We start from the raw sequence: 23,318 nt of genomic DNA, 5'->3' as shown, positions 1-23,318 counted from the left end.
TTATGTAGAGACATCCACTGTGCAGTTAGTAAGGGAATTCCAAGGTTTTGACGCAGTAATGGTGAAGAATGACAATATAATTCCAAGGCAACTAGGTTTATGGCTTGGTGAGCAAGATGCAGGCGGCCATGTTCTCCTGCATCTACTTCTCAGTGGTAGAGATCTTGGATTGGCAAGGTGCTATCAAAGATGCCTGAGTGAATTTCTGCAATGCACCTCATAAGTATTACACACTGAGGATTTAGAGGGGATTTCAGGAAAATTGCTTTCACCCAGAGGGTGGTGGGAAACCTAGAATACATTGTCTGGGAGTGCAATAGAGATGGGAAATATCACAACCTTTAAAAAGTACACAAAGGAGTACTTGAAATGTCATAACATTCAAGGCTACGGGCTGAGTGCTGGAAAGTCTTTAGTGTCGACACAGACTTGATGGGCTTAACGGTTTCTTTTGCAATCTATGACTAGTGCTTATGTGGTGGATGGGGTGACAATTAAATTAACAGAGGAGGGTTCAAAGGAAACATGGGAGTTACATTTGACATTACATGTGGTGAAATAAAACAGTGAACAGAGTGCTGAGGTGTATGGATCAGTGTTGTCAAATAGAAATTACTGATGCGGTGATATAATTTTAGCTACATGCACTAATTTTCATGCAAATTTATCTTACATACACTTGCATTATACAGATACATATATGACAAACACACATTTTTACTTAAATATTTATCAGACACCTTTGACACTCTAGTGTCAAAAAATGCTTGCTCACTTTTGCCTCTCACGTATTTACAGCAAACACACAAAAATTTTAAGCCATATGAATGAGCATTGAGATAACACAGCCAACAATGATATCCACAATTCATTTTTTTACTTTCTAATGAGTCCCATCTGTCTAATTGCTGAGATGTTGATCACTAGTTGCAGTTAGATCACAAAAACATTTGACCTACAGATTGTAGGAAGAGTCCATAATATATAGTTGAGACCACATTTAAATAAGCTCAGATCCATCACTAAAAACAAATATACGTTTTACAGCCATTGCATTACTTCATTGCACTGAGCACAAATCACAGAATCTCAACACTGCGGATGCAGGCCAACCCTCCAAAGAACATCCCAAGCAGACCCACTCCATCCTTGTAACCCTACATTTCCTACAGCTAATCCACCTAGCCTACACATCTCTGGGCACTATAGTCAATTTAACATGGCCAATCCACCTAACCTGGACTGTGGGAAGAAAACAATGCAGACATGGTGAGAATGTGTAAACTCCACATAGACAATCACCAAGGCTGGAACTGAACCCGGGTCCCAGGGAGCACTGCGAACCACTGAACTTGCATGCCGCCCCTCAATTGTAAAAACTATGAATTATAAAGTTACTATCAGAGAAAGTTAAGATTAGGAATGACAATATTAACACTTGGCCCTAATTAAGGTTAGTCAATTGACATATTTGAAACAAAGGATTTTTAAAAAAATTGTGTGCGAGTTAGTCCAGTCTCTATTTAAATGTAATTACATATGACCATTTAGACGTGGTTTACCTGAATTTGCTCCAAGACATCTCTTTGCATTTCTAATGCCATGTGATACACATCATGGTCAGAGCTATTATACATTACTGCATTCTGGAACATAAGCATTATGTCTCGCTGAAACTCTGCTGTTGTGCGGATTAAACCAGTCTCAATATTTTTCTTTATTGTAGATAAATCCATCGGTCTGAAAAAATAACACGAAGCAGTCATCAGTAGAATCAGTCTTCTTCTCTATCATTATCACTTTCCCAAGGAATAATTTCTTGGTGATGTTTCTCAGCCACATTATGGAGATTTAAACAATCCTTAGATAAGCACATGGATGATTTTGGGATAGTGTAAGGGGAGGAGCTGAGAACAGTTCACAGGTCGGTGCAACATCATGTGCCGAAGGGTCTGTTCTGCACTGTATTGTTCTAATAATCATTCTTTACACTGTGATAAAACTGCAACAAAATCTCACTGTGCATACATAATTCTGAATTTTCTACAAATTCTTATCACTATGATCTGCTATGATACAGCATCTGGCTAAAATCACCCTTATCTTTCCTTGACATGGTTCCTGTGGTCTCTGCATAGTAAAAACCGCTTCAACACTGCAAATAAACCAATTTAGTGCAGAGAACTTTGATATTTTCTGAGCTGTTAGCTCAACAGGGTTAAGAATCAAACCCACTGACATCACAGAATCACTACAGTGCAGAAAGAAGCGTTAAGCCCATTAAGTCTGCAACAATCTTCCAAAAAGCATCCCACCCAGACCCAGCACTTTACCCTATTACTGTAACCGTGCCTTTAACATAGCTAATCCATTTTGCCCACACATCCCTGGACACTATGAACAATTTAGAATGGCTAATCCATCTAACTTGCACATCTTTCGACTGTGGGAGGAAACCCATGCAGACACGGGGAGAATATGCAAACACCACACAGACAGATACCTGAGGCTGGGATCGAACCTGAGACAGCAGTACTAACCAACGAACCATCACACGCCCTCTGTTCAAGTCCCACCTTGTCTAAAAACATCTCGATACAGGTTGATTGGAAAATATTTAAATCAAACAGAAATGATTGTGTAAATAAAATTTCAAACTCATCAAAGTAAAAGGGATGCAAATGTTTCAAAAAAAAACACACCACTTAAGAAAATGTGGGAAATACACAAAGCATTGATATTTTACTGCACTAAAAACTTATTCCAATTGTACGTTGTATTATGGAAGTTTTGTACTTTCAACTGGGTCGCACGTGGGATTGGATTGAGGCTAGAAAAGGGTAATTTCATATTGGAAGGGCTTATGCCCGAAACTTCGAATCTCCTGTTCCTTGGATGCTGCCTGACCTGCTGCGCTTTTCCAGCAACACACTTTCAGTGCTAATTTCATATTGGACCCTTCAGGTCAGTGAGAGACAACCTTCATCCAATCAGACAGGCCAAGTGTCACACAAAAGGATATATATTAACCCTGCAGCATCAGCAAATTCTTCAACCAAAAATTCATACAACTAGAGATATACTTAAAACAAAACACATGGAATAGCAGTCCTTGTCCAAATATTAAGTGACCATGTTCAGTTATTTCTAAATTCCTGAGCTCAAACAAACACAAAAACTAATTCTATTTATATTCCACTTATTGTTCCTTGTGTTTAAGTTTTCAGTTACAACCATAACAATTGATGTTAGCATGATATTTTTTCAGAATGAAAAGTAGGGTTCTCGTACACTGATAGTGTTCCTACCACCTGCATTACAGATGTGCAATAACATCTCTGAACACGTCGACTAGGGAGAAAAAGCATCTCAGAGTGAAAAGGAAACATTAATCTATGCCATGCATGCACACCTTTGCACCAAAAATAGAATTTGTAAAGATCCCATAGTATTTCACTTGTTCTCACAGCTGCAAATGCGAAACTTCCAGTCAGCACTTCTCTGCAGCAACAAATCTCCAACTGGAAACTCAGAAATGAAGAGCTGTGCAAATGGCTCAGAAGTACTGCATTCTGGTAGTCCAATATGATGCACAACTTTAGGACTATGCATTCTTGGATACTGGTCCATTTTCAATGAAAATCTTATTAACACTAAGGGCGTTTATGTAAATAAGTACATACATGTGCGTATTTTCCTGATGGCTCAGTAACATGCAATTACTTTGCACTTGAAGGTTAAATGGCCAGGTGTACATTTTTGCAAAGAAATTAATAGCTATGACTAAACCATTAATCTTTATGGAACCTTGATAAATAATTCAGAGTGAACGTTAAAATGCTTACACAAGTAAAATAATTTTATATAAAATTCATTAGTATGACATCAATTTTAGGGGTTTTTTTCATCACGACCTAACTTTTTAGTTGATAACATTGACATCACCATCCCTTTTACAAAATCAATAGTATAAGTATACATGACTTTGTGTAAACATCTTGAAAAGGAATAAAATCAGTACTACCATTACCTAAAAAAGAGCAACAGCAATAAAGAATTATTCCATCAACCATAAACATGCCACAAATAACTCAGGGTAATTCAACTGTTTTTGCATTACTGGTGCTTCCATGCACAAATTAAGGCTTTCAAGAGAAGTTAAGTTTAAATCTTTGAAATTCTTTATCCCAGAAAGGTGTGGAGACTCAATCATTGAGTCTACACAAGATTGTGATGGATAGATGTCCAACTATTAAAGATAATCAAGGGAGATGGGAATGGTGTGGGGAAATGGCGTTGAGGTGAAAGATTATTTGAATAGTAGAGAGGCAAAGTGGCATACTGTAGCTATTTCCAATGTCTAGATGAATTTGCATTTTGCAACTCATTCAAATCTTTACCACCTTTAATATAAACTCTGAACAAAACTATTCTTCAGAACAGCACAGACAACTTTGGAGTGAACTAAACAACTCTACACATTTTATAGGAGATTCTGTTTGCAAAATATCCTCTTCAAAACCTGCAAAACAATTAAGAATCTGACCTGTGTACAATGCTATGATATCCTGGGGCAATATCATCTGTCACTGGCTGAAGGAATACATTAGCATATCTGTAAAGAGAACACATTTTAGAAACAGAGACAGAAAATGTTGCAAGAAACGAATATTGTTCCATGTTCTGCATGTCCACACGTCATGAAATGCACAACGAGCTGAAAATCAACACCAAAATCATAGTAAATGGCTCAATATTGTAATGTACAATAACTGAAGAGTTTAGATTACAAGTGTAAACTACAAGCAAAGAAAAGCACTATCCACCAGAAATATATAAAGAGCAAAACAACAGTCCATACTGGCGTTAAACAAAATCACTTAGGAAATTACATTATAATGAATCAACCACACCTAACTCCAGTTATTTCACTGTCAATGTGACACTTGGCTGTTCAAAGTAAAATAGTTGATCAGAACAAATGAAATGAGGAACCGAAAGTGAAAAACCAAAACATGTAGCTGGAAATAGCTAAGGACTTATAGAAATAACCAGGTTCATTGTGTTATTAAAGGTAAACAGTATTTTAAAAACTTGGAGTTCTGTAAGGAAGTAACAAGTAATGTGGAAAAATGGAATCCCATACATCTAGTTTCAAGAAAGCTTCTCAAAAGATGCAATGTCAAACATTACTGTGGGAAAATAAAAGCTCATGGTGTACAGGACAACACACCAGCTTGGAAAGAGGATTGGTTAACAAACAGGAAACAAAGAGTCAGCATAAATGAGTCATTCTTGGGGAAGCAAGATGTAATGAGTGGAATGCCACAGAGAACAGTGCCACTGCCTCATGTATTTACAATTCATATCAGTGACTTAGATGAAAGAACAATATGTATGGTTGCTAAATTTTCTGATCACGCAAAGATAGGGCAGGACATGTGAAAGAAATACAGACAGGTGTGGTGAATGGACAAAAATACAGATGAAGTATAATGAGGGAAAACGTAAACTTGTTCTTTTAGGTGGAGAATAAAAACAGAAACAATTCTTTTATTAAGGCCATTATTCTATGGAATTCTCTTCCTCCGACAGCCGTGTATACAGGGTCATCTATTATTTTTAAGCATCAGCTGTATAGATTTGGATTGACAAGACAGTGAAAAGTTGCAGGGGTAGACAGAATAGTAAAGGTACAATTAGATTAGCCATGATTGTATCAACTGCTGAAACAGGTTGAAGGGGTCGAATGGCCTCCTCTAGCTCTTATTCTGACATTTTAAAAAAATCAACTAAAATACACAAATTATGTTTAAGATAATATATTCATTCAGATTTCACTCAGTAACTGACATTTCTCATTTTCAAAATTTGTTCTTTCATAGGATCTGGACATTGCTGACAGGTCAATATTTGGTCCCCATCCCTAACTGCCTTTAAACTGAGTGGCTTCTTTGGCCATTTCAGAGAATAGCTCAGAGTCAACCACAGAGTTGTAGGCATGGGGTCACAGGTAGGGCTGGTCCAGGTAACTGTGGCAGATTGCTTTCTCTAAAGGATGTTAGTCAACCAGATGGGGTTTTATTATCGATGACAGATGTCATGCTGTTACCATGATTAGCATTATAACCCAGATCTATCATTGAATTCAAATGTTATCAGTGTTGCAATGAAATTTGAATCCATGTCCCCAGAACATTGGGCTGTGCCTCTGAATTACAAGTCTAGTAACATTATCACAATGCACTGTCTCTTCTAAACATCCAAAAGAAGGATTTAAACAAATACAGTATTTCACATGATTAAATTTAGTCAAATAAGTTGACTTTTTTTCTCATACCTTCAAGAGCCCTTTTACTTGATGATGAGGAGAATTTTGGGAGGCATTGTTAGTAAGTTTGTGGATGACACCAACATTGGTGGTATAGGCAACAGTGAAGGTGGTTATCCAAGATTACAATGGGATCTTGATCAACTGGGCCAATGGGTTGAGGAGTGGCAGATAATGTTTAATTTGCACAAATGTGAGGTATTGCATTTTGGTAAAACAAACAAGATAGGGCTCAGGGTAATGCTATTAAACAAAGACATAGGGTCTCGGGTACATAGTCCTTTGAAATTTGCATGTCAGATAGACAGGGTGGAGAAAGATCTGGTTAGCATGCTTGCCTTCATTGCTCAGACCACTGAATATAACAGTTGTGACATCATGTTTAAGGTTCTACAGGATGTTGGTGAGGCCACTTAGAAGTGCTGCGTAGAGTTCTGGACACCCTGCTATTGGAGAAGGTTCAGAAAAGACTTACAAGGATGTTACCAGGAATGGAAGGTTTGAGTTATGCAGACGGGCTGGGACCTTTTACTCTGGAGGATAGGAGGTTCAAGGGTGACCTTAGAGGTTGACAAAATCTTGACGGGCACAGATAAGGTGAAAGGCCTTTTCCCTAGGGTAAAGAAATTCAAAACTAGGGGGCTTATTTTTAAGGTGAGAGCAGAAAGATTTAAAAGGGACCTGAAAGGCAACTTTTTCACACAAATGGTTTTCTTATGTGGAATGAACTGCCAGAGGAAGTAGTAGATGGAGGTACAGTTATAACATTTAAAAGATATTTGGATAGGTACATGTAAAGGAAAGGTTTAGAGGGATATGGGCCAAGTAGGACTAGCTTAATTTGGAAATATGGTTGGGCCAAAGGGACTGTTTCTGTGCTGTATGACTGAATTATAGCACTTCTTGAAAACCTGGATACAGGTTTGATATTTTACCCAGGGCTGCAAGAACAGAGATCCTATATTTGGACAATTTCTCTGGAATATCATTTTTGCTATGTGCAACATTTTTTCAGCAAAACCTTAGAGCTATTGTACAGATTATTGAAGAAAAGGTAAAGTGAAAATGTTAAAATATTTATTCAGGAAAACTTATTTATCGGAGTGCTTCTGTAAAGAAGTGCCAATGAGAGAGAAGATGCAGCCTGAATTTGAACCTAACAAAGCAGATGCAACCCAAGATTGTATCTGTCTGTTTAATCCATAATTATCTTTTGAGGATGATGGACAACAGTATTTGAGTAGAGTTGCTGAAAAGATTGGAGTACAAAGTGAACAATGACCTTGAGGTGGTTTTCAAGTAGCATCTCAATTAACAGCAGATGGCCAAACTGAAAAATGGCAAATTCACTGGATGACACTCTTCCAAAAAGACAAAGATTGGCACTAACCTGTGATTGGCAGCTGCTCTCCACACCAGCATAATAGCTTTTTTCCAGATTTTCTGAGCTTGAATAGCTTCCTGATCTTCACTACAAACGGAACTACAGAAAAGAAGGGGAAACGAAGTCTAAAAAAAGTTGCAGATATTAAATGTATCATACAATCTATCTGCACCTTTACAGAAACATTTTATCATCTCTACTCAGTTTTATCTTTTACTTTTATCTGAACCAGTTCTTATTTTTCTGAAGTAGCCCTGTTATTAAAATGCAACCAAGAAGTTGCTGAAGTAAAAAGATTTGGTTTATTTTAAATAACACCATAAATGTAAAATTTGCTATTAAATGTAAAATGTAAACTTGCTATTAAATTGCAAGTAACTTTGGTTCTGACCAAAACATGTGTTTTCCAACAAGGCTTCATGTGCAAGTTACCTTTTCTAATATATCATGCTCTTAATAATCCAAGCAAAGTGAAAGAAATGGATAAAAGGTAGCTGTTTCTATAAAACCAGGCAACGAACCGGAAAACAATCAGGTATTTTACAATTACACATTTACGTAGAACTGTTTATGTCCTCAGGTGCTTGACAGAAGCATTATAAAACAAAATATGACACAGAGTCACGAAAGGAGGTCAGATAACCAAAAGCTTACTCAAAGAAGTAAGTTTTAAGAAGTTAGTTAAAGGAAGAAGGGAAGGTAGAGCTACATATAGGATAGGTATTTTACAGCTTGGGTCTAAGCAAGTGAAAACACAGCTACTAGTATTGGGAGTGTAAACTGATATGGAAGCCATAATTAGAGAAATGTAGTTATGCAGAGTGTGGAACTGGAGGAGATTACAGCAAGCTTTTGGAGAGATTTGAAAACAAAGATGAAAACTTTAAAATCAAGATGTTGATTGGCAGAAGTCAATGCAGATCAGTGAGAATAAAGGTGATAGATCTAAGAGACTTTGGTGCAGATTAAGATATGGATAGCAGAGTTTTGGATAATCTCATTTTTACAAGGGTTAAAATGTGGAGACCAGCTAGGAATCCAGTATAATGATCAAGTCTAGAGGTAGTGAATGTATGAATGAGGATTTCAGCAGCTGACATGCTGAAACTGATGTTGAACAATGTTACAGATAGGAATAGGCAATTTTTGAGACATTTGCATTTTGAGGTAGAACGTCATCTCTGGATTAAATATGACATGTAGGTCGTGAATTCTGCCTTCAAATTAAACTTATGCCATATTTGGGCATTGATTAAAATTGTGCACTGATGAAATATGGTGAGATGGATTGATGCAAAAGTTGTTTGGTGCAAGGCCAAGCATATACTGATATGACTACTCTGAGTGAGTTGAATATCATATGGTTCCCTCCACTAAGGTTTGGAACAGCTTACAAACTTACAATTGTGAGGAAGCAGGGCTGCTGGGTATTGAATCAGCAAGGACTGAAGACTGCAAATGTGCATTATGAATACTGAAGCCATCATCACTTTCACTGACAGGTGGCTCATTATCGGTTTCTGACATATAGATCTCATTCGGTTCCTCTTCCCTGGCCTCATCCATACTAGCAGCTTCACTGGCTCCATCCTCCTCTTTTGGAACAAGCATCTCTTGCAGCTGTAAACCACATACACATCCATTATTATGCAATTTACATATTTGCTAGTGTAATTTCTTACCTTCTAATACAATGCATTACCATTATCACAATGTGTTGACTTCATAAACTTTGACATATATATTTTTGTCTCTACCTGACAACCTAAACTCTAGATGTTCAGTCTTGTTTACAGCTTTGATTTCAAGGTAGACATTAATCTGGAAACTGTTACCAATATTAATGAAATGCATGTGTGCGACAAGCTTGTGTATACTACTAAATACAAATCTGTTTTAAATGGGCTAAATGCTTGGCAAAAATAGAACGCCATTCTAACACATTAAGTTCTCAAATACTGATGTTTCCATCAGTAATTTCCGAGTTACAATGTATACTTTGAACTTAATGACTCTGAAGAAATATATTGAATATTACAATGGAAATCAGCTCTTTTCCAGATAACATTATTCTATCATTGGATGCTTTTTTTATTATTCATTGATGGTACGTGGGCATTGCTGGCTGGGCCAGCATTTATTGTTCATCCCTAATTGCCCAGCCCAGAGTCCCATGTAGGCTAGATTGGATAACAATGACAGATTTACTTTTGTAATGGAGAAATTCGAAACTATGCCTCCAGAACATTAGTCTGGATTTCTGGATTAGTTGTCCACTAATATAATAGAATATAGAACATAGGACAATACAGCGCAGAACAGGCCCTTATGTTATAACAATTATGTAAGTGGAAGATTTCCACCCCCAAAAAATGTTTAGGGAATCTATTGAAAGGTGGAGAAATGTCTTCACTCCAGATATTGTGAACCTCTGGAATTCTCTACTCAACAGTGCTGTGGATTCTACGTCTTTGAGTATATTCAAGTTAATATGACAGACAGTGCAGGAAGGTAGAAAAGGAGAAAACAAAATCAACAGTAATCTCGCTGATATCAGTGAAGTTGCATTTGGTAGCAACTAAATGTCAAACACCATTATTTCCTATGACCAGATAATAGGGCAGATTAAAAACTGCTAGTCTACTGGAACTGAAAAACAATGAATGATCGTTACTGTGTATGTTAGTGGACAAAACAACTGGCTTCTTGGTTTCTGGAGATAGTATCTTTGAAGTGGTTACTATGGAATACACAACAGCTAAACAATTGACTGACACTCACTACTCCATAACCACCTGATGAAGCAGCAAGTGGTTAATTTCTGCTAATCACTTTTCTTGGATAATACATTTAACATCAAGAATTCTCAAAAGCAAAGTCGCAGTTGTTTTGTTCCATAATGCAGCACCTTTATGGGTACAGTATACATAAAGCAGCATTTTTCAAACTATTTCCCCCAGAGAATCCAAATTGAGGCTTGAAAATTGTTTCAAACTCTGAATGAAAACCAAGAAGGTAGAAAAGAGGGCTGAGAGCTTCATCCTGTCAGTGTGGGAACACAGCTGTTGTAAATTGGTCAGCTTATGGAACCTCCAAATTTCAGCCTGCAACCCCCTTGAGGTGGTGGGCCCCACTTTATGTTAAGACTATGTTAATGTCAGTCATGGCTCAAGATATTGTGCTCAGCTCCCGGCCCGTGGCTCAGGTGCAAATCTCAAGGTTGACACTCCAGCACCGGAGGTGTGCTGCACAGCCAGAGATATCAGCTTTCAGAAGCAACATCTATACAAAGCCCCAGCTGCCTGGAGTTTCAACTAGTGCCTATGGCACCAGTGCAAATAAACAGGAGAGCTCTCCAAGGTTTACAAGCTAATATTTATCTCATAATCAGAAGAAAATAAAGATTTTTAAAAAATGTATTGCTGATTATCACGCTGCTGTTTGTAGAGATTTCCAAAGCATAAACTAGCTGCTAAATTTCCTCCATTACAACAATAACTGCAATGCAAATTAAGTGTGCTGGATTTGCTTTAAACACGTTGAGATATCTGGCATTTGTGGAAAGTACAATTAGTAACAAAAGCCTAGATTACTAATCCAGGGACACAATTTCAAATCTCATCAAAGAAGAATTTTAATTGAGTTAATTAAATAATTTTGGAATAAAAATATCTTGTATCAGTAACTGTGGCTGTGTAACTCTGGTAGAGATTTTGCCATGATACTTGAGTGTTAACTGCCTCGACAATTGGAGGCCACTTGCCAACCAAGTTGTACTCTTTCATACAGAATAAATGCTATTTCACCCCTTATTTTGGTGCTTTTTGTGAACTACCTTCATAAGCACAAGATAAAAATGTTTTACAACGTGTCTTTTTTTGATTCACACATGATTAATAAAAATGATTCATGACAATGCATCACTATAATCACTCAATTTAAGACAAATTCTCCACATTATACCCTCCTTTTATATCTGAGACAGGGATCCTTAAAATGCAGAACATTGGGCATTCATACTAAATTGTTATTGTCTCTTTCTCAACTTTAACTATTCATATTATTCAGATGGTAATAAGCTTGCCTTTAAAATAAACAAATAACAATTTGTTAATACGTGAAACTGGATGGTACATGACACATGGATAACAAAGACAGCCTAGTTCAAGTATAAGGGAAATGGCACTTAAGTTTAACAATACTGTTAAGATGATTTGGTGAAGCTAGACTCGATATCACAGCAGGTACAAATCTTGCTTTACTTACAAAAGAAAAACTCATTACTCATTCAAAGTCCAAAGTGGGATGATACAAGCTCAGAGGTACAATACCTTGATTTGACCCTTTACAACTACTCCACTCTCTTCCTTTGTGGATTCTGAAAGTTTCAAAAAAATTCTAGTATTAACTTTAATGCAATTATTAAATTATTATTAATTTATGGCATACATAAATATACTTTCTGAGCATATTCCATCACCATCTCGGTCAATAAAAAGACAAAGTGGTGTGACTATGCCTAAAATAAAATGCTGGAGAAACTGAGGTCTGGCAACATGTGATATGAGAAAAACAGAGTTAATGTTGAGGTCAGTGAGTCTTTGGGAATTATTTATGTTGATGAGTCGGTGGTGGGATTATATAGAGATGGGGCTGTGGGAGACAGCGCAAGCAAGCGAGCAAGAGAACACGAGACAGAGATTGCTTATGATAAGCCAAGAGAAAAGTGGTAGGTAAAGTGGTAGCATGAAGTGCAAATGATTGGCTGTATAGGAGCAACACATAGAAGACAGAATCTAGGAGTGTGGGGAATGGCAGTAAGCATAGAGGAGAGCGTTCACGTTTTGAAATTGTTTTCAGATGTTGAGTTCTGAAAGCAGATAGGCAGAAAATGAGGTGCTACTCCTCCATCTTGCATTGGCTTCCTGGAGTACTGTAGCAGGCCTGTGGACAGAAATGCTGACCAGTGTGGTGTGTGGAAGTGGTAGACAACTGAAAGTTCAGGGTCAATTTGACAAGGTGTGGTGTTCAGCAAAGTGGTCACCCCATCTGCATTGCATCTCTCCAACATACAGGAGACCACATTGTGAGCAGTGAATACAGTAGACTAGATTGAATGAAGTGCAAGTAAATCACTTCTTCACCTGAAAGATGTGGCTGGGGCCTTGCATAGTCAGGAGGGAGGAATAGGCAAATATATTCTGCAATTGCATAGGAAGGTACCATAGGGGTGTGGGGAGGTGCTGGGAGAAGACAGGAGAGGACCAGAACATCCCCAGGAATAGTCCCTATGGAATGTTGATGAGAGACAAGGAAAATGCGTGTCTGGTGGTATTGCTCTTTTCCCACCTCATTTTAAAAATGTTTCTGTAAAAATTCTCTCATAAGAAACAACTAAAATTAATAGAATATATATCCACGAAAGCAGATTTATCAAATTGCTTGAAAAGTGCTTTGACAAAGTGAGGATAGTTTGCCAAGATTACAATGACACTGAAATGGAGGACATTGGTTAGCATCTGAAAATATTCACAAGATTGGTCCCTAATTTCACCACCATCAAAAGGCAATTGAAATAAGCTATAATCTTCTCAAGGGCAATAAATGATAGACAATTAATGATAGTCTTGCCAGCAATAAATGATCAAAAAAAAGGCCAGATGTCTTTCCACAGAAGAAAGAAACCAATGGTAACCAATTCTATTGAATGCTGAATGAGTGGCATAAGCTACAGTGAAACGAATGAAATGGCTGAATGAAAGACTTTCTTTTAATTCATTCATGGGAAATAGGCATTGCTGGCTGATTGATATTTCACTAGCCACCTTCAGTACAAATAGGTCTCCTTTCCAGTCCACTCACCTATAATTTCAGACTGCCCCACATCATCAGAGCCACTTTTGTTCTGAATAGTGATCCTGGGAGAAAGTTGTCCAATTTCCTCTGAAGTACTTTTGCTGCGTGCAGTGCTCCAGGGCGATGGATGTGACGGCTCCTCAGATGTGCTTTTACTTCGCATGATGCTCCGAGGTAAACAATGCTCCAATCCAAGTGTCTGAAAAGGACAGAACAGACACTTACAGGACAAAACAAGAGCACTGTACCTGTTTCACAGTATGTATTTCTAAAAAGTGAGTTCGCAAGCAGGACAAGACATCAACATTTCATCGGAGGCTCACTGATGAGGTTACCTAGCATGGTGACGAATCATGAGAGTCATAGAGTCATAGAGATGTACAGCATAGAAACAGACCCTTCAGTCCAACCCGTCCATGCAGACCAGATATCCCAACCCAATCTAGTCCCACCTGCCAGCATCCAGTCCATATCCCTCCAAACCCTTCCTGTTCATATACCCATCCAAATGCCTTTTAAATGTTGCAAGTGTACCAGCCTCCACCACTTCCTCTGGCAGCTCATTCCATACATGTACCACCTTCTGCCTGAAACAGTTGCCCCTTCGGTCTCTTTCATATCTTTCCCCTCTCACCCTAAACCTATGCTCTCTAGTTGTGGATTCACCGACCCCAAGGAAAAGACTTTGTTTATTTATCCTATCCATGCCCCTCATGATTTTGTAAACCTCTTTAAGGTCACCCCTCAGCCTCCGACAGTCCACGGAAAACAGCCCCAGCCTGCTTAGCCTCTCCCTATAGCTCAGATCCTCCAACCCTGGCAACATCCTTGTAAATCTTTTCTGAACCCTTTCAAGTTTCACAACATCTTTCTGATAGGAAGGAGACCAGAACTGCATGCAATATTCCAACAATGGCCTAACCAATGTACTGTACAGCCGCAACATGACCTCCCAACTCCAGTACTCAATACTTTGAGCAATAAAGGAAAGAATACAAAACGCCTTCTTCACTATCCTATCTACCTGTGACTCCACTTTCAAGGAGTTACGAACCTGCACTCCAAGGTCTCTTTGTTCAGCAACACTCCCTAGGACCTTACCATTAAGGTGTATAAGTCCTGCTAAGATTTGCTTTCCCAAAATGCAGCACCTCGCATTTATCTGAATTAAACTCCATCTGACACTTCTCAGCCCATTGGCTCATCTGGTCCAGATTCTGCTGTAATCTGAGGTTACCCTCTTCGCTGTCCACTACACCTCCAATTTTGGTGTCATCTGTAAACTTACTAACTGTACCTCTTATGCTCGCATCCAAATCATTTATGTAAATGACAAAAGGTAGAGGGCCCAGCATAATCCTTGTGACAGTCCACTGGTCACAGGCCTCCAGTCTAAACAACAACCCTCCACCACCACCCTCTGTCTTCTATCTTTGAGTCAGTTCTGTACTCAAATGGCTAGTTCTCCCTGTATTCCATGAGATCTAACCATGCTAACCAGTCTCCCATGGGGAACCTTGTTAACGCCTTACTGAAGTCCATATAGATCACAGTTACTGCTCTGCCCTCATCAATCTTCTTTGTTACTTCTTCAAAAAACGCAATCAAGTTTGTGAGACATGATTTCTCACGCACAAAGCCATGTTGGCTATCCCAAATCAGTCCTTGCCTTTCCAAATACATGTACACCCTGTCCCTCAGGATTCCCTCCAACAACTTGCCCACCACCGAGGTCAGGTTCACCAGTCTATAGTTCCCTGGCTTGTCTTTACCGCCCTTCTTAAACAGTAGCACCATGTTTGCCAACCTCCAGTCTTCTAAGATCCACCAGCTCAGTGAGCAAATCGACAACCTGGTGAGCTGAGCTGCAGAACTGATACTTACTCTTTCTCAAAATCAGTGGTCTTTCTAAAAGGCTTAAAAGAAATTCTTAATAGTGAAAGATTATGTAATAGAATGAGAAACACACTAAAAGTTACTTAATATCTAAGTATGCCCAGAACATCAGAAGCAAAGCAAAAATAAGACTAGATTCAGATACTTAAAAAGAAATGGCACTGAAATCCTCAATTGCCCTTATATCCATATTGAAACACATCCAACATGTAGTAATTTTATAAATGCAACAAACTGTTCTCATTCTTTATATTAAAATAACATTCTCTTCTTTTCATCCAGGAGCGGTGATATTTTTCCTCCCTACTATCTTTACTGAGGACAGGTTTGTAATTAAAATAGTCCCAGTCAGGGTACAGTTTTTGAAGTATCATCATACTTTTGCCTGGTGTTTTGGATAACAACAACTTAATTTACCCATATTCCCACTTCCAAGCAAGGCTGGAAATCTCTCCTCCAAATTAGCAATATAGGTTAAAAGGAATGCAAGACATCACTGCTCAAGTAACAAATGAAAACGTAAATGAATTTACATATTTGATTTCATTCAAAAATTGAAAAATGTGTTCTAAGAAATTCTGACTTGATCACTCTTTCAGGCAGCGTTTCAGTCTCACACCACTCAGTGAAAGAAATTCTCAACTCGTCTCTTGTCCTTCTACTTACCTTTACTTTATGTCCCTTATTACTGACTCATCCACAAATGGAAAAAATGCCTTCCTACCCACCAGACCTATACTCTTCGTAATCTTATATATCACTATCATCAGATCCACTATCAATCTTTGCTACTTCAAGGAAAATTACCCTCACCTATCCATTTTATTCCCATATCTCAGATGCTACAACCCAGGAGGAATCCGGATAATTCTCCTCTATACTCTCTTCAATGCAGTCCTTCCTATAACGTGGTGACCCATAACTGCATATCGGATTATAGTTGCCGCCTAACTAGTGTCTTATAAAATTTCAGCATAACCTTTTTACTCTGGTGTTTTATGCCTCAGCTAATAAAGGAAAGCATGCCATTGGCTTTTTTAACCAATCATCTTGTTATGACACACTCTCTGCCAGGTGGGACTTAAACCTGGACTTTCCCAGCTGCAGAAACACTATCACTGCACCACAACAGCTCACGTTACAAATTTACCTCCTGACTCTACCATATCTAATTTCATTAAGTCCATTAACCATTATTAGTATCCTTCAGCTATATATAATTAACATTGCTAATTCCTGAGAACAATACAACTTCCACACAATTAATATGTTGATACAGGGAATAAAAAGACCAAGAAAAAATAAGCAAGTATTTTATTTTAAATAAATTTTGAGGAGTCGTTCAAAACTACACGACTTTATCAACAGCATTTCAGATTAAGGACTGAACCAGGGCAATATATTTCAGCCTCTTTGAAGTTCCTTTAAGATTTAAAAAAACAAGATTAAGCAAGCCACTGTTACAAATGCAAACATGCGTGGGTGTGACTCCAATACTTAACGCAATGTGAAAATCATGCTGTTTACATGCTTGAACTCTTGTAATTTCTGTCCTACTTTCTTACCTCTGTATGCAGTCCACCATCTGGGGAACTTGTTGTTTTTCCAACACTCAGTATATGTTGTGCATGACCTGAATTTGACTCTTCTTCCTGTTCTTGCTCTACCTTCACTTTTTCTGGCAACTCTTGCTTAATTGCTTTGAAAGTCAGTTTTTCCTCAGTTCCCAAACCAGCCAACATTTGAGATTCATCACTGGATCGGTGCTCAGATTTATGAGTCTGCTGCTGGACCTCTTCAGCTTCCTCCTTTATTGTCTGTTCTGCTCGAAACAGGGAGACAGCATTTCCTTCAGTGGCAGCTAGCTGCTCTCCAATATCATCAGGGGGAAGATTTATCAGTTCTGCTGCTTCCTCCACCTATAAAGCAATAGATTACTGATCAGCTTTTTGTTTCAGACTCTCCAAATCCCAGGTTACCACCAGCTGTCCCTCTATTGTTCTCCCCAGTATTCTTAGTCTTCAGGTGAGAAGCATATATTATTTAATGCAACAAAATATGCACTGCTGAAAGCCAGGACATCTGATACCCCACAGAAACTTGTTGCGCAACAGACTTCTGATTTTGAAAAATTCCCCATACCACAGTAGAATGTGGATTTCTTGATCTTGGACAATGAGTCAATTCCATAACAGACAGATGTGCAGCAGTCAGCTCAAAGACAGCAAAAGTAAAGCAACAAATTGGAACAGCTGCCTAATCTCTAAAACAGAACTCACAGAACTTGTTCCACATTGCGCCCTCACTTTTCAGTTTTGAAAATTGTTATGTACCCAGAGCTGCGATGTGAGGGGAATTAGGGGACCTGCTGTTTAGAATGCAGCTCTTTAAGCAGCACCGCCTTTTCATAAGGTCTTACACGACAGGACTCAGGCTTCAAAGGTGGGCTATGACTAATATTAAAAAAGGTACCAGGATTTAAAGGAGCCTCACAGCAGTGAGCACTCAGTTGGAGCTCCATAACAGCCAGTGACTCATACTTTGGGAAACCCTATTTAAAAGCAATGGCATATGGAATAAGGAAGGGCCAAATAGAAGGGAACAAAAAACTTGTTTTGGAAGGAAAAAATTGTTTACCTTCTCTTCAATGATTGCTAGGATATCTGCCTGATTTCCCAAGTTCAGTACATCTGTATAATCAGAGACCCTAGTATCTTCGGTGTCTTCAAGCTGCTTTGATCGATGCTGATCTGCAATGCCCTCTCTTGGTCTTGCAATCTGCAAACTGCCACCTGGCAGACACTTGCTTTCGCCAGAGTCAATTAACACAGAGAAGCCAGCCAGATCTCCAGAAACTGATAGTGACGGCTGCTCCTCACAGCTCTCTACCTGAACACAAATGGTGGTTTCTTCAACTGCAAAAATAAAACATCAAAAAAAATGATCCTCTAAAAATGAATACATCTTCTGTATTTCCAACCAGAAATCCTGTACAAAGGACATGTCATGATACATTTAATGATGCAATTAGATTTTTCAAATATTTTATGGAGTACTCCTACTGGAAGCATCTAACAGAATACAATGCCACTTTGAAATACAAATCTCTTGAGATACTTAAACCAGTTTACTCTGGTTGTTGTCAAGAATGGGCTCCTAACAAATTAATGTGAAAACTAAAAATACATAATTCCCTTATACTCAAAGTGGCAGAAATATTGGGGCAGATAATTGGAGAGAAGAATTAAGATGTTCTCTGATAAAAAGGTTCTGCATATAATGCAAGCGGGGAAGGCTTGCATCAGTACCATTATTCCTGCACAACACCAAACACTCGAGATATAATACCCTACTTCTTCCTTCTACCTTAATGAATAAATAATTTGTTTCAGAGTTAATAAATCTCAATATCTATTCAGATGAATCCCTGGTTGCCTGGCCAAACCACTTAGCTGCACTGGCCCACTGTTCTGTATGAAACAATACTGGCTTGCAATTTACTTGCAAAGTGGAAAGTATACAATTTTATCCAAGATCCTCCCAGGAGATTCAGAAGGTATTAAAGAAAGAAGAATATTTACCTCATAACAAATATATCATCAGAAACAAATTAAAGCACATTTAAAATTCAAGTTTCCCCAAAAATAAGCTAAAAAACAGAGAGTCAGGGTCATTCAGTGGTTTATTTTGATTCAGTACAGTATTACCTAAAAAAATACTGCAGCTCGTTTCTCTCCCAAGTTATTTTGCTGAATTCTTTTTGATGTTCTGTACAGTTCACATTGTTCTCCAGTTGGGAAAACACTCTGAAGACCTACTCACAAGTCTCTGGCATTGTCACCTCAACATATCAGGACAGCCCTCCCACCCAAATCTTCCTCATTTCCTTCAGGGAGATGCTTCGTGTTCAACCAATATCCTCTATGAAGATCAACTGGGATGAGGGAACAACTGCTCTGAGAACTGTACAAATTATCCTTAGTGGCATGCATGTTGAATCTTCAACATGCTAATATTACTGTGTCTCAGTTATAAGGTTATTTAAAATTAGTATCACAGTCACTGAATATCAAAGGCAACTATTAGTGCAAACAGTAATTCAATTGCTGAAGGTGAACTTGCATCGAATCCACATTCTCTCTAAAGTAGTTAAAGATTGTCCCAAAAAGCAACGATTAATTAAGAAATTCCCAAAGTATCAGAGTCCCAGATAATCTACTTGCAACATGTTCAAGTAAAAGGCAGAATCTTGGGCTGCATCTAAAAACACCATTTTATAGAATCAAATTGAAAACTGGAGGAATGGGATCTTTTAGCTATGAAAGGTCTTTAAGCTTTAGCTTTTAAAACATTTTGACAGGGATGGTTTATGTCCCTCTACTGACAGATTTATTTTGGTGTGCATGAATCCAAGTTAAAGCCTTTTTAAACTCAATAGTGCTGATGCAGGCTTGTAAAACACAGTACACTTTCATACGTGATTCTCTTTCTTGTGATTATAGAGAGTGTACTGGTAAGATGATCAAAATTAGAATGATTGTCATCGAGCCTCTCCTACAAAAATATGCTATGGGTATTTTTCTTCAGGAGTTATCCTGATAACTATTCCTTCTTAGTTTTCCTGAGTCACACACCATGCACATAACAGCATGAGGCTTGTTTTTAAACGCTTCACGCACATGACTCTGAATCTAGCCACTGCCAATGGAAATATTTCACCAATAGTATAATTGGAATTCCATTTATCAAGTGAAAACACTGACCTTCAAAGTGAACAATCACTTAGCCAGCCTTGTCAGTACTGCAACCTGAAGGATATTCTTCTAAATATTCCCCACCACAACCTCTCCAGTATAATATCCCCAACCATGACAGTCAGTGATTGAAACTACAGGTGCTTATTCCCAGAAAATAAAGCACATATGAAGCCATTCAAATAATTATATGTTGTTGGCTCAGGCTTTTCAATGAAAACTAATTACAGAGGAACCTCGATTATTTGAAGGACATGGGCGGGGAGTGTTTTGTTCAGTTAATCAAATGCTGAATAACAGTTTAGCCAAACATTGGGACCTTGCAATCTTGCCAGACAATCCAAAATTCTGATAATCGAATGCTGAATAATTGAGGTTGCTCTGCGTTCTATTTTCCATTTCTCTCCCTTTTCCTCCTAACCCATTTTTCTTTGTAAATACTTAGTCAGTTTCGTTTTAAACAATACATTCACACCCTCAGTACTTGTGATCATTCCTTTTGTAGTTTAACAATCCTCTGTGAGGTGAAAAGACATCTTTTACCAAATTTTGTGAAAATTTGGTTTGTCTTGTAATTTTCCCATCCAAAAGACCTACATCAATAGCATGTATGCAATTTTTCAATCTTGTGTCCAATTTTAATTTTTTAAAATTAATATGATGCCGAACTATTTTAAGTTTGTTTGCAGTCTTAACTCTGACCAGCAGACAGCAACTAGGGACATAGTTGCTGTCTGCATATAGGTATTTTATGTGCCAAACTGCCTGTATGAAAGTTAGTGCTATCGGTTTTTAAAATCTTTAGAGTTTTTAAAAACTGCAATACACTTTTACTCCATTAAGATATACAGGTATATTGGGCTATCACCAGCCCACTCTCTCAAAAACTGAGAACATGAAAATTTATAATGGCAAAAGCTGATACAAACTGCATAAATACCTACATACAGCATTTTGTATATTTCACTTATTTTTTCAAAAATCTCAAGTTTGAGGGTATGTAGAATTATCATACCCCAATTCAATGAAACTAAGGCTTCAAAGTGGGATTACCGACCAAAATTCTGAAGTTGTGAACTCTAAGACAGCAATGACTGACATAGAGCTCCAACCAACTGCTAATGGCTGTGTGGTACCTTTAAATCCTCACAGATTTTTGTTTAATAATGGACAGGCCCAACTGACCTTTGAGGCTTGATCACTGTTATGAAAAACCCATTGGAAAAAAGTACGACTTCTTAAAGATTCTGTGACTTAATCAAATTCTACCACCTACCCGTCAGAGATCTCTTACACCTTCTCCTTACACCAACCCCTGTCTGTCACATAAATCTCATCACTTCTCTACCACCAATCAGAATCACCACAGGTGTCTCGCTGCTCTCGTCTCAGTAACCCACTTGTCAAAGGCCTCACCCTCTCTCATATCTCTGATGTGGGCTCATGACAATTTTCAAGCACCAGATCCACAAACAAGGCTCTAATTCTCATTATGAACTTGTTAGTGACTTGCATAAATTCAGCATCCACTTCTTTACTTTCCTTCTTCAACTCCATGACATTTAAAATAGAGAATTCTATTTGCCCTTCTGTGGCTCTTTCTAACTGTGCTTACGCCTTCAAAAATCCCAATGTCTGGAAGAGGCAACCTGATAGAAATTTATAAAATAATGACAAGTATAGATATAGTTAATGGTAGCTGTCATTTTCTTAGGATAGCGTATTTCAAGACCGGGGGCGCATTTTTAAGGTGAGAAGAAAGAGATTTGAAAAGTCATGAGGGGCAATTATTTTCTTTACTGAGAGGGTGGTTAGCATGTGGAATGAACTTCCTGAGGAAGTAGTGGATCTGGGTACAATTACAATGATTAAAAGACATTTGGATAGATACATGAGAAGGAAAGGTTTGGAAGGATATGGGCTGGGAATAGGCAGGTGGCACTGGTTTAGTTTGGGATTATGTTCAGCAATGGACTGGTTGGACCAAAGGGTCTATGATATGAATTATTGGCTAACAACGTCAGAAGATATATGAGTGTACTGATTTCTCTGCTGTTTCAACAATTCTTACAAACATACATTTCTGTTATTAGATTCCCAATAAAAAGACTCATAACATGAATGGATATTACGTAACTGAAACTTGTTAACAATAATACTGTACTCCCACTTACAAATTACATTTTCAAGAAATTTAAAATTTTCTATCATTATCAAAAAGGAGGTTGTCCATTGGAAAATTCACAAGGAACTAATGAAACTATTCATTGGGAATCACAATCCTTTGCATGCCTCAAGATCTCCAAACACCCCCTACTCAAAATGACAGAAGTTATAGAACTCAACCACATAAAATCCGTCACAATTTGATGAATAACTATGGATCAAGTCATGACCAGTTTCATGAAGAAAATCTTAGACCCAAGACTGCTCTCCAGCTCCACAAGCAAATTGAAGCCATACAGCCGTGTTTTAATCCACAATTTTCTTTAACATGTTATTTAGTCCAAAGGATAGCACCACATCCAAAGCAACATTGGCGAACTAACGTTTCTTATAGAGCGATATCTTGATATTTTCATTAAAAGTGTCAAATTTCTTTACTGCACAGTGTAATAGACTCCACCTGCACCATTACATTCTTGTGCTGTATTGCTTTGTTTACTGCAAAGGATTTGAAATTGAAGTAAGTGGTGTTGAGCCAACATGACTAGGATGTCGGCATTCGACAATGTGCTGAAGAATGTGACGTTTGTGGAATAGATAACTGTGTTAATGTGTGTAGTTTTACTCTGGATTGATAATACAGCTCCTGTATTACTGTATACAACTCTCCAGCATCTGCACTCCTCACTTTCAACTGTATATTGCATATGCCCAACTACCATAAATGAGCCTTCAATAATACAGACCATGAAAATTTTCTTCTTTCTACAATATATCCTATCCCATTTTCCTCATCTTTGATTCTTTATATAAAGTTTCTCTCCTCATATAATGAAATTCTACAATTAGCTATAATAAATCATTGACCGTAGGGAAGGAATAACTCTCCCTTCAACTTCACTCTTTCTGGGAAAGCATTCAGCCTCTTTGG

At 38.0% G+C, this 23,318-nt stretch overlaps 1 protein-coding gene across 4 annotated transcripts in view; it reads right to left on the bottom strand.

Moving 5' to 3' along the window:
* Nucleotides 1-23,318, bottom strand: part of LOC132825122 (bromodomain-containing protein 8-like) — a 57,842-nt gene that overhangs the window by 12,695 nt on the left and 21,829 nt on the right. For all 4 annotated transcript variants that reach the window (XM_060840120.1, XM_060840119.1, XM_060840117.1 and 1 more), the window contains 8 exons: nucleotides 18,105-18,382; nucleotides 17,033-17,386; nucleotides 13,578-13,770; nucleotides 12,047-12,093; nucleotides 9,118-9,335; nucleotides 7,722-7,814; nucleotides 4,547-4,615; nucleotides 1,563-1,740 (listed from right to left, as the gene is read on the bottom strand). In XM_060840120.1, coding sequence (XP_060696103.1) covers nucleotides 1,563-1,740; nucleotides 4,547-4,615; nucleotides 7,722-7,814; nucleotides 9,118-9,335; nucleotides 12,047-12,093; nucleotides 13,578-13,770; nucleotides 17,033-17,386; nucleotides 18,105-18,382 — 1,430 coding nt within the window. The remainder of the gene's footprint in view (nucleotides 1-1,562; nucleotides 1,741-4,546; nucleotides 4,616-7,721; nucleotides 7,815-9,117; nucleotides 9,336-12,046; nucleotides 12,094-13,577; nucleotides 13,771-17,032; nucleotides 17,387-18,104; nucleotides 18,383-23,318) is intronic.

The sequence above is a fragment of the Hemiscyllium ocellatum genome, chromosome 20, assembly GCF_020745735.1.
Source record: "Hemiscyllium ocellatum isolate sHemOce1 chromosome 20, sHemOce1.pat.X.cur, whole genome shotgun sequence".
NCBI classification, from domain to species: Eukaryota; Metazoa; Chordata; class Chondrichthyes; order Orectolobiformes; family Hemiscylliidae; genus Hemiscyllium; species Hemiscyllium ocellatum.
This window is presented reverse-complemented; position numbering and strand designations above follow the sequence as displayed.